Source organism: Myxocyprinus asiaticus, chromosome 7 (genome assembly GCF_019703515.2).
Source record: "Myxocyprinus asiaticus isolate MX2 ecotype Aquarium Trade chromosome 7, UBuf_Myxa_2, whole genome shotgun sequence".
NCBI lineage: Eukaryota > Metazoa > Chordata > Actinopteri > Cypriniformes > Catostomidae > Myxocyprinus > Myxocyprinus asiaticus.
Window position 1 is genome coordinate 7,055,426 of NC_059350.1, and position 12,075 is coordinate 7,067,500.

General features: G+C 36.8%; 1 protein-coding gene across 1 annotated transcript in view; it reads left to right on the forward strand.

Moving 5' to 3' along the window:
- The window catches only part of LOC127444093 (glycogen synthase kinase-3 beta-like), a 40,344-nt gene extending 33,587 nt beyond the window's left edge, over positions 1-6,757 (forward strand). Inside the window, exons 8-11 of the mRNA XM_051703275.1 lie at positions 1,020-1,115; positions 1,387-1,573; positions 3,121-3,216; positions 3,324-6,757. Coding sequence (XP_051559235.1) covers positions 1,020-1,115; positions 1,387-1,573; positions 3,121-3,216; positions 3,324-3,391 — 447 coding nt within the window. The 3' untranslated portion in view covers positions 3,392-6,757. The remainder of the gene's footprint in view (positions 1-1,019; positions 1,116-1,386; positions 1,574-3,120; positions 3,217-3,323) is intronic.
- Positions 6,758-12,075: the final 5,318 nt, after the last annotated feature.

The following is a 12,075-nucleotide window of genomic DNA, read 5'->3' on the forward strand; positions in this document are numbered from 1 at the left end:
ATAAACTGCCATTGTATGACATCACTGAACACAACATTTTTTCACAATTTCTCCCTTTGTGTTAAGAAAAAGAAAGAAAGTCATGTAGGGTTATAACAACAAAGGGGTGAGTAAACAATGACTGAATTTAAATTTTTGGGTGAACTAATCCTTTATCATATAATAAAAGCATATAATGACCAGGGGCCATCAAGCTCCAAAAATGACAAAAAAAAGCACAATAAAAGTATCATAAAAATAGCCCATACACCTCATGTGCAATATTCCAAGTTTTCTGAAGTCATATGAAAGCTTTGTTTGAGAACAGACCAACATTTTTATTAAAGTCTTTATTCACTGAGTTTAATTCAAGCATTGATTGATCTTTTATCTTGTCAGTGGTATGATGTAATGAGCACTGCTGCATTTTATATAAAAACACCTGCCGAATGTTTTTATTTTATTTTTTTGCGCAAGTAAACTGATTCCTTATCAAAATAGAGTAATATCTTTGTTTTACTGCAGTATTTCATCTGTGAGCAGATTCACAGATTGAAATTCACAATCACACGGATTCCCATTGAAATGACTGTAATTCTCCTGCAGAATTTTGCTGTGCAAAGGTAAATGTGACTGCGCCTTTAGAGCGACAGCAGTAGGAATGGCCACCAGCTACTTCACAGTAAAGGGACTAGTATCAAGCGATATTTTGCAACACATGTGGCAACCAATGGTGTCAAGTTTGAATATGCACACTGAATATGCTTATTGGAGCTTGACAACCACCTGGTCACTACGTATATGCTGTTATTGAATGGAAAAGAGCAGTGTGAGCAAAATCAAAATATGATGTTTTGTGTTTCACAAAGAAAGAAGAAAGCTATATGGTTTTGGAACAATATTAAGGTGAGTAAATGATGGCAGACTTTTCATTTTGAGTGAACTATTCCTTGAAAATGACTCAATTGCAACAGAATAAAATACAATTCGAAAAGAAAGTCATGTGAAAGAGGTGAGCTGTATGTGATCTTTTCCTTCAGGTTCTGGGTACTCCTACACGAGAACAGATTCGGGAGATGAACCCAAATTATACGGAGTTCAAGTTTCCACAGATTAAGGCACATCCGTGGACTAAGGTTTGTCGTTTTTGTGAGCATAAGGAGCCATTCACACAGAATGTGTTTTAGAGTCCATCTGTGCTGTTTTTAATTGGTTTTCCATGCACTAGACTTGCACTAGTATTCGACATCTTCAATTGCTCCTTTGTGAGATGTTTAAAACAAGGAATCCTCATTTATATCAACAGTTCTGTAAGTTTGTTTTGGTGTATGTTCAAGGCCTTGATGGTGCAAAATAGTAATGTTTGCATAAAACCTTAAAAAACCTGTCTTGTTGGCCATGTCTTAGGTTTTCCGGCCCCGCACCCCTCCGGAGGCGATAGCTTTGTGTTCCCGGTTGTTGGAGTACACACCCACGGCCCGTTTCACTCCTCTTGAGGCCTGTGCTCACACTTTCTTCGATGAGCTCCGAGAGCCCACCCTCAAGCTCCCGAACGGAAGAGAGAGGCCTTTGCTGTTTAATTTCACTACACAGGGTATGTTATATACTCCCAAAGGCACAAAAAATAGGTTATGTGTAAATTGAGAGGTGTCCATTTTTTTTTTTGTATTTACAGTAGTGCTCTGTTTATACTGAATCGCTGTACAATTAGAGAGGAAAATAAACAACAAACGGATGTGAGGAATGAGTTAATAAAGAATATAAATCTTAGTTGCGTTAACATGCCCTCTTAGTCACTTATCAAAGCACGAGTCGTGTGTAAATAATAAGCAAAAATCAGTAGTTTATCCTGCAATAAGGGTGTTGTGATGTCTTTTTGATAATGATTATTGGGGATTTATGTTACTTGGCAACAAAACACTAGAGAGGGTGAACAAATCATACTACTGAGCAATGTTTGAACTAGTATTGAAAACATCTCTCTTGTTTTTGATCGTGTTTCTGGTGTGTGTAATGTTGAACCCTCATGGTGTTTACTAGTTAGCTGGTATGTCAAGGATTGTATCCGTTTATATATTTTCTACACGCACTAGCCGCGTTTCCACTATTGGGCCAAATGAGGGTGTGCTAGTGTGTGCCAGGGCCAGTTGCGTTCCCACTGTCACTTCCGGGGCTTCATCGTGCCTCCTCTGGGCTTTCTTGGGGCCAATGGCCTTTTGCCTGCCGATTACCCTTAGGCCAAACAAGGACAACTGGGGATTGAGGTGTGTTCAATGTCAAAGGTGGAGTTTCGCTGAACTTCCCAGGTTGTGTATCCAGCGCACAATGGTACATGTTCTGGAAAAAAATTAATAAAAAAATGCGGGCACAGTACAAATCCGTTAAAACGCCCAATGGACAAAGTGGTGCCCAATGAAATTGAGAAATGGAGAGACCAGTCAGGAGACCATGGCAGTTACAGTCGATATTCTAGATAACTAGATAACATGATACCTCTGCTTGAGCTTTCCTCTTGCTTGTGAAATAGGCGGGGTGTGTTACGTTGGCACCACAGCGGTGTATTAAGGGCGGGTTTTTGGACAATGCTGCAGAGTTATTGGCCCGATGGTGGGAAAGCAGATAGATTTTGGTCTTGTGGCTCGAGGTCCAAAGCTATTGGCCGCAGCTGGCTAGATGATAGCCCTGGCTCGCACTGGCCCAATAGTGGAAAAGTGGCTACTTAGCACTTTATTAGGAACACTAATAAACACATGGTCCTAATAAAGTGCCCGACCTAGTCTTCTGCTGTTGAAGCCCATCCGCCTCAAGTTTTGACGTGTTGTGCATTCTGAGATGCTATTCTGCTCACTACAATTGTACAGAGTGGTTACCTGAGTTACCATAGCCTTTCTGTCAGCTCGAACCAGTCTGGCCATTCTCCATTGACCTCTCTCATCAGCAAGTGAGAAATTTGATGGTTTTGCATACACAAGGTCTACTCACATCATTAATATAAAATAATTACAATAAAAGTGAAGAGGTTAGGTTAAGGTTTGGTTAGGGTTATGGTTAGGTTAGGGTCATGTCATCTTTGCAGCCCCTATGCTTTCCAAAGTTAAGTAGCCCTGTATTACAGTAATGTATGTTGGATTTGTTCATCAGAGTTGTCCAGTAACCCCTCGCTGACCTGCTTACTCATCCCTGCACATGCTCAGAACCAGGTGGAAAACTCCACTCAGTCTGCCTTGGTTGCAACAGGTTGGTCTCGCTTTCAATTTCACCTTCACTTTCTAATTCATCAAGTCATACCCACCCTTTTAATGTAAATTTTAACCTTCTCTTACCGTCTCTCCATTTTATTCCAGGTGCCAACTGTGGCAATCGTGGTCTGAACACCAACGCTGCCTCTTCCACCCTGAATCCTTCAACTTGAACCCCAACCACCCGTCAGCAGGCCAATTACACGCAGCTGCTTATTAACCACGCCCACTCCCCTGAGTCAGGGGTGGGGCTAAAACAAAACCTAAAGCTCATGATATGATGGATGCATCAACCAAACCTTCCCCCAGCCCCGTCTCATTGTCTGTTTTTATTCTTATTGTTATTTATTTGCTCTAAATGACTGTAAACTAGGGCTCAAAAGCTTCGCCTCAGGACTGTCTGCGAAGATGTTTGATTATTCTGTATACTAAATATACCCTTATATAAAGAGTTACACCTACAAGTATGTTTTCACATGTGTACTTTGACATCTTTTTATGGAAATCTGTAAGCTGTTGCCACTGCTTCTTTTATAACTATACCAACAGAAGAGTTGGCCTCTACCATTCTGGTCTCTGCCTGGCAACCAATGCCCGTCAGTACCTGGTCTACAGGCACAAACGATGGCTGCCCAGGTGAACTGAGTATGGTAGAGCTGGAAGGAAGTTTGAGATATAGGAAAGCTGGTCTTTGATTGGCCGGCATGGGCAGATTTCTAGGGCTTGTGCACATTCTGTAGGCTGTATGTGAAATACAGTATATGCTAATGACATTTGCCTCTTCCCTCAGTATTGGGTGGATATGTTGTATGCTTAAACCTGTATGCTGCTGTGAACCTCTTTATTTTAAACCACTTTTGACAGAGTGATACACTCCCTCCATTTCCTATCCTCTACCCGCTCGTTTTCCTCCTTCCTGTTGAATTGTCACTATGTACTTCACTGAACTCTACTAATGTACTGTTTCTCAACACACAAAATCTTAATCATTTTCTGTGAGCAAGTGTGTGTGTGTGTGTGTGTGTGTGTGTGTGTGTGTGTGTGTGAGCATGCTTATAATGATCTCTTTATAAATACGAAAATGCAACAAAAAAGAGCACGAGCAAGGTTACCCCAAAATAGTTTACCCCAGAATGAAAATCATTGTCCTCATGTCTTTCCAAACCCATGACTTTCTTTCTTAAGTAGAAAACAAACGGCATTATTCTGAAGACTGTACTGGTTGCTCTTTCCATGCAATTGTATTGAACAGGGACTGAAGCTTTGAGCTTTAAAAAGTACTCAACAGTGACTTATGTGCTATATTCCAAGATTTCAGAAGCCATACGATAGCTTTGATTGAGGAACAGACCATTTAAGTTAATAATCTTACCTTCCAGTCAGCCGTAAACCACCACGACCGCATCTAATAAGTAGGTTAGAACCGCCGCAATCAGTCTGATTTGTGAACGAATCATTCAAACCGGTTTTGTAAAGCGGATCAACAGATTCATTGGAAACATCTGACTCAAGAGAACGATCCTTTAATAAATATGATATTGCTATTTCTTTCGTGATCTCATATGAATGTACCAAGGAGAGCTAGTGCGGATGTCAAGATTTTCAGTGAATAACTCAAATCTTTTAGTCTTTTTCTCACACTAAGCTATTGTATGGCTTCAGAAGACTTTGAATACAGTGCACAAGTTGTATGGGCTTTTATAATGCATTTACGAGCTTTTGGGTCTTTTTTTAAGCTTCTTCATTCCTTTTTCATTGTAATAGCATGGAAAAGAGCGACCAGCACAGTCTTCAAAATGTTGTGTTCTTACCAAGAAAGTAATTCGTGTTTTGGAATGACACAAGGGTGAGTAAATGATGACAGAATTTTTATTTTTGGGTGTACTACTACTTTAAAACTGAACATGTGAACTGATTTCCTCTTCTCTCATAAACCACAAATCCCAGTTTGAAAGAAAGATGTCCTTGTTTAGCACCATCTGAATTGACAGAAAGGAACATTACAAGGACACTAAAAGAAGATGAGAACGCTTCCTTTAGGGTACATCTGTGATCATTTCTTGTTGTTTTTCTTGATCACATGGTCTTTAGTGTCCTCTAGTGTTAGTGGAGATGTACAACTGAGGTTGATGTGACAACTGTTTCTTATTATGGTTCTGAATCAGCAAAGAAGAGCAATGTGATGCAAAGAAGGCCGTTATGCCACAAGTGTAGGAAGTATTCAAATAATCATTTGTTTAAATAATGTATGCTTAGCAAAGGGAAAGATGTCTAGTGTTCAACTTGAATTTCAGCTGCTGAGCTCTTGTTCAGGTCAGCGCTCACTGTTACAGGGTGTTTTTCATTTTTTTTTGTGTTTTTGGCATTGTTTTTCTTTTTTTATACTTTTAACTTAAAACGAGACTTTTCTGAAGGACTTTGTCTTATCGCCCTCTTATTTAAGGACTTTATTATGTATTTTAATTGTTATGGAGAATATTTTAGGGACATATACAGTATATACAGGGTTTTTCGGGAACATGGTCATGAATCAACCGTATTACCTACAATGGCAATATATATTTTTTTTTAAGCTGTAGAAAACTTTCAGCAGCAATTAAAGGGAGTTATGTCACATGGCACTTTTTATTTTTTTATTTTACACTTAAAGTATATGTTTTCAAAGTATACATGCTTGCACAAACAGCCTGTACTGTAGGCAGCCATATTGCTTCACTGTTTTCTCAGCATGATACCTCCCAGTGACTCGTATTTAAGATGAATATGAGATACAGTATATAAAATGAAAGGGATAATAGAGGAAATATAAATACGTTAATGCAAATGATACAATTCAGAGCTATAAGAGTCAACCCAACATCAAATGGAACTCCTAAAACATTACTATTACTTAAATGTATTTGGCAATGATTTCTCTGTTCTCATACATACTGTCTTTGTTCATTTTTTGTACTGTATATTTTCTCCTCCCATGAAGGTATGCTAAAGGTCTCTTCTTGTACATACTCAGTGTGCATTCTGTCCCTTGTGTGTTCCGGTTCAGCAAAGTAGGCACCTGATACTGCATTGAATAAAGAGTAGGTTAGCCTTGAACCCTTTAAACCGTTTACTTTCTCTTTATTGCTTAATGTCTCAGAATTAGATTTTAATGAATTACAGTTTTGCTCATTGTCATGACTTTTAGCTGCCAATGTATGTTGGCAGTGTTTGCTATTGAGTTTATGTTAAGAACTGCACAAATAAACTCTGCCTTTGATTGAGTCAATGTTGCTATGCGAACAGCAATTTTTTCTAGCGCCACAGAGACACAGTATTTACTGTTTTTGAGAAAAATAAACATAGAATGGCTTACTTATAGTTTTCTATGCATATTAAACTGGGATAGGAAAAAGTATTATGCCATCGAAAAAGTTACTTCAGCTTTAAAGGGATAGTTCAAACAAAAATGAAACTTCTCTCATGATTTACTCACCCTCATGACATCCCAGATGTGTATGCCTTTCTTTCTTCTGCTGAACACAAATTAAGATTTTTAGAAGAATATCTCAGCTCATGCGATGCAAGTGAATGGTGGCCAGAACTTTGAAGGTCCAAAAAGCACATAAAGGCAGCATAAAAGTAATCTATATGACTCCGGTGGTTAAATCCATGTCTTCAGAAGTGATACGATATTTAGACATAAATAACAGATCAGTATTTAAGTCCTTTTTTTACTATAAATCTCTACTTTCACTTTAACATTCTTCTTTTGTTTTTGCCGATTTCTCATTCGGAGGGGGGACACACAAATGTTTTCCTCTTAATTTGTTTGAACATTCGGTCCCAGTCATAGCCTGTGATATTGTCATACTGGCTTCATCATAAGCACCTGGCTGTTCTCAAACAATTTTGAAACAATCTGGCTTTAAAAGCTGTTTATCTGAAGTACTTATGTTTGTACAATAGTCAATGTGAATAATTTTTATACTGCAGAGATACATTGTGCAGGTTCTTTCCCAAATACTTTGAAGAAACCTTATATAAAAACAATATTGAGTTAAAGTGTAAACATTCGTATGTGCTTCTAGAAAGGTATCATAAAAAGAAAAGGAAATACACAAAATATCTGTTATGACCTTAATAGGATAAAAAAAAAAAAACTATTTCGTGTTGAAGTAAATATAGCACAAAAGATTAAGTACTTTCTACATTAAGTAAGTTTGAGCTTGAAAATATTAAGTAAATTCTACATTCAAACAAGTAAAAAATAAATGCTCTAGCTTACAAGTAGGGTACAGCAGGGCTAAAGGCAGCCCTTAAGGAAAAAGTGTAGAGCAGCATAATTTGTGTGAAGAGAAATAATAACAGAAGGTTGTTTTGATTAAAATATATATATTTTTTAAAAAGGTGGCCTTTAAGGCCCACACACTTGGGGTAAAGTACTAAACGATGCCAGAGCATGAAGTGTTTTGTACAAACAAATGTTCTGAACTGAAAACAATCCCTGTATTACCTTGGCACTGTTAATTATACTGATAAAATGTGTTACACCAGATATTTAAAACTTTTTATCATCATGTACTTGTGAATGACGCATTTGTGTTACTTCACAAATAGTATGAAGGTCTTCTGCAGCATCTGGGACAAATTTGAAACAAATGTTTTACAACCCAAGGTGCTCAAATTCTGAGCTTTTTCATACAGCAATAAAAACAATTTAAAAATTTTTGTATTTTTATGAATACATACTTCAACACAAGATGTAAGTAAATAAATGAATAAATAAAAGTGTAAAAACATTAATTGCTTAACCTTATAATATACGGTATATATATATATATATATATATATATATATTTGTCCATGAAATCCTGAGACGTTCATGAATTAGAAAAAAATTATCTTTAAATTGTGTTTTTTGAAAATCTAAGTTAAACTACAATCACGTTGATGAGCCATGAGTCTAAGCATTTGGTCTGTGTTGTGTTCTGTTCAGTCCTTGTATTGAACATCTTCCTTTTATTATTTTTTAAGAAACAGTTTGTTCTTTACAAATGACAAAATGAATAGAAGAAAATAGAAGTGAATTAATTAGGTGAAAAATGATGTCAGAATCACTGAGCTGCAGCACAGACACATACACACATTACACAGTGCATAAGAACAGTTCAAATTAATGCACATATAAACAGAAAATTATATTCATAGCATACTTTTAAATATTTATCCTGTGTATCATATCAAACATTCAGAAAAAGCATCAAGGTTAATGTTTTAGAAAACATTATTCTTAACTGCTCATCTGAAATGCCTGTCTGCTTTCCTCACCCTGAAAAAAACAACTGATCATTTCTATGGATGCATTTAACATCTTCACTGACTCCACATATGACTTGTGTGATTTATTTCATGTTTTCTAAATTCATATAAAAGTTTTGTGTAGGTAACAGACCTACAGACTGAAATTGCACATGCTGTCAGCCACTGACTGTCTTATGAGACACAAAGTTTTATTCCTGCAGGGGGCGCTTGACGCTCTGAAAACCAAATCCTCCATGCATCCGCATTTAAATCTCAGAATGTTTTATATCCCTTTGGAGACATTTTACTTGGGATAATAATATTTGATAAAAACTGTTAATCGCAAGGATTCATAACTGTGAATGGAAATCCGCCTCAGCATTATCTATAAAAGCCTTCTTCTTTTTTTAAATTTTTTTTTTTTATCCTCATCCAGTAAAAATAAGCGACTGTCCCAGCCCATCCTGGCCAGTACTGAGAAAAGTAACAGGTACCACGTGACACCGCAGTCTATGAAAGAAGGGCGTTTGCCCACTAGTTGGGCTACCAGCTCATACAACAGAGGGGGGAGTTTTTTTGTCTGATTATAACAGACACGCATTTGCAAGAGATCTCATACTAAATTATTTTCAGCATTGATAAAAAAATACATATACAAACAAGGACAGATATCCAGAGGGTATGTCAAGTTCATGTTATTTAATAATATAAACGGTAGTTAACCGTAAAATAAACGAGCATCAAAATGACATCCTGTAAAGCCTGAAACATGATCACGGTAAATTTCTGGCAACCGTAAATTGAATGTAATTTTAACAGTGTCCATGGAACCCTGAGATGTTCATGAATAAGAAACAATATAAGTTATATGCAAATCTTTAAATTAAGTTTTGTTTTTTGTTTTTAAGTTGAGCCATCTTTTTTTTTTTTTTTTTTTGTACAAATGACAAAATGAATAGAAGAAAATATAGGTGAATTATTTAGGTGTAAACTGATGTCAGAATCACTGAGCTGCAGCACACACACACACACACACACACACACACACACGTTTAGCAACCACGTGAATGATACAACAAGAGTGACAAATATTTCAGCTGCACAGCCTCAGTGCTCCTTTAAAAGTGTCTGAGTCTAATCTACAGTGTGAATCACAGCAGACATCTTGTTGGTAAGGCTGATATTTATACACTTCTGTTTTCTTTGAAAGTACTTTTGTCTATTTTATAAACCTACTGCTATATTGTTAATGTTCTTCAGGATTTGATATTTATCCAATACAGCTTACTTCCAGATATACATAATTCAAAAGTAAATTATTAATACATAAAATACATCTATTCACAATAACAGGTTTTCTGAGTGGCTCCTTTAAAACCTTACAAGAGAAATGAGGCTGTTTTGTCCAGTTCTTCTTCTACTGATTCTCACTCATGGTAAGCTTGTGTGTCTTTCAAATTGTTATATTCCCTTTTCTGATTCAACTTTATTCAGGTGTCATTCGCACATTTGAAAATAATGAAACTAGGTTGTAAACACATGCTGTTACATTGTGGTGTTACAAATGTGTATTTATGTGCAATGACTACAGTGATTTTTAACTTATGTGTTTCTCCTTCCAGACCTGGCTCTCTTTTCTTTCATGGGAATGGCATTGCAGTGCAATCTATGTATTTCCAAAGGGATTGCGGATCGTTGCACTACATCAGTGCAGACATGTTTTTCATACATAAGGACCTGTGGAGACATCAAGTTCAACACCGGTACATTCGGTGAGTTCAGCCATCATTCAGAACCTTTTCTATGATCAAGAAATCCTTAGTCAGATCATTCGGAATATTTATTTAGAACATTCAAAACTTTTACTCAGCCCTTTCAAGACTAATAAATGCTTGCTAACTGGTAACAAATGAGGAATACAGAATAAAACAAAGTAGCAAAAAATAAAAATTATAATAATAAAAAACTACTACTGTCTTTCTGCAGCTTCTCCCTCTTTGCGTTCCTGTATGAAAATGTCGACATGCTGGACCTATAAGCAAATGGCAAACGTGTCAGCTGTTTGCTGCAGTACTGACCTCTGCAACTGAGCAAACACACTTATGATGTCATAATTAATCTGTGATCATAATGAAGCCTAAATTTAACTGAATGCTGCCGATGCAAAACCTTGGTGGTGTGGACATTTTTATACACAGTGTACCACACATGTCCACCAGCTATGAGCTTGATTTATAAATAATTGCAATAATCTATCAAATAATTAATAATTGTAACACAAATGTGAGAAAAACAAACAAAACACAAACAAGATAAAAAAGAAAAGTAAATATTGAAACAAACCCTATAATATTGGACATTAAGATGATAATAATTGAATTTCTATGAATTTCTGATCATACACACTGTAAAAAAAAAACAACTTCAATTTTGTCAGAAACTCAATTTTAAAAGTTGATTGAACTATCTAATGTAGAAAAAGTTGAGATTTCTTAAAACAATCAATAAAGTCAACTTTTATGCCATTTAAGTCAGAGCAACTTAAAAGTTTAAACAGTGAGCACATACAATGTCAAGTTTGACAAGGAATATTTTCTTATTTAATATATAATGAAGTCAGCATCAGGGTGATTAGTGTTCGCTTTGATAAAAATGTCAGTTATTAGGTTGACTGATCTTCTAAAAGTTTTTTTTTTCTCCCCAATTTGGAATTCTCACTACTTAGTAGGTCCTCATGGTGGCGCGGTTACTCACCTCAATCCGGGTGGCGGAGGACAAGTCTCAGTTGCCTCCGCTTCTGAGACCGTCAATCTGCGCATCTTATCACGTGGCTCGTTGTGCATGACACCGCGGAGACTCACAGCATGTGGAGGCTCATGCTACTCTCTGCGATCCACGCACAACTTACCGCATGCCCCATTGAGAGCGAGCGAGAAACACTAATCGCGACCACGAGGAGGTTACCTCATGTGACTCTACCCTCCCTAGCAACCGGGCCAATTTGGTTGCTTAGGAGACCTGGCTGGAGTCACTCAGCAAGTTTATTGAACTTAGATCTACTCATAAATACATTCTTATTTTTAAGTTAGCTGAACTTATTACATTGAGCTAATGGAACTTACAATCCAATTTGATTGTTAAGTTGGAACAACTACAGTATTTTGCACCTGGTTGCTTTACTTTTTTCAGTTTACTCAACTTTTTACAGTGCACGACACGGCACTTTTATCAATATTGGTGAGTGGATATTCGGCCTTTTGTGTGTACAGTTGAGAAGAACTCTCCAGCCAAAGCACATATTCCTTGTCGCTTTTCTTTGTCATTTAGATGCTTCTCAGTGACTAATTGGCAGCACACCAGATGTTGAACAGTACCCCTGTGGCAAACAGGAGTGATATGCCTGCTCATAGGCATGATGGTGAAAGAGCTGTATTGTGATAGACTTGCTAAGTGTTACATTCAATTACTGTGAAACTGCATATTGACATTAACCTATTGTTGGAAAATTTGCTTTTTTTTTCTGGTTACAAAGTGTATCAAGATTGAAAAAATTAGTAATTATTTGCTGTAATCTAAT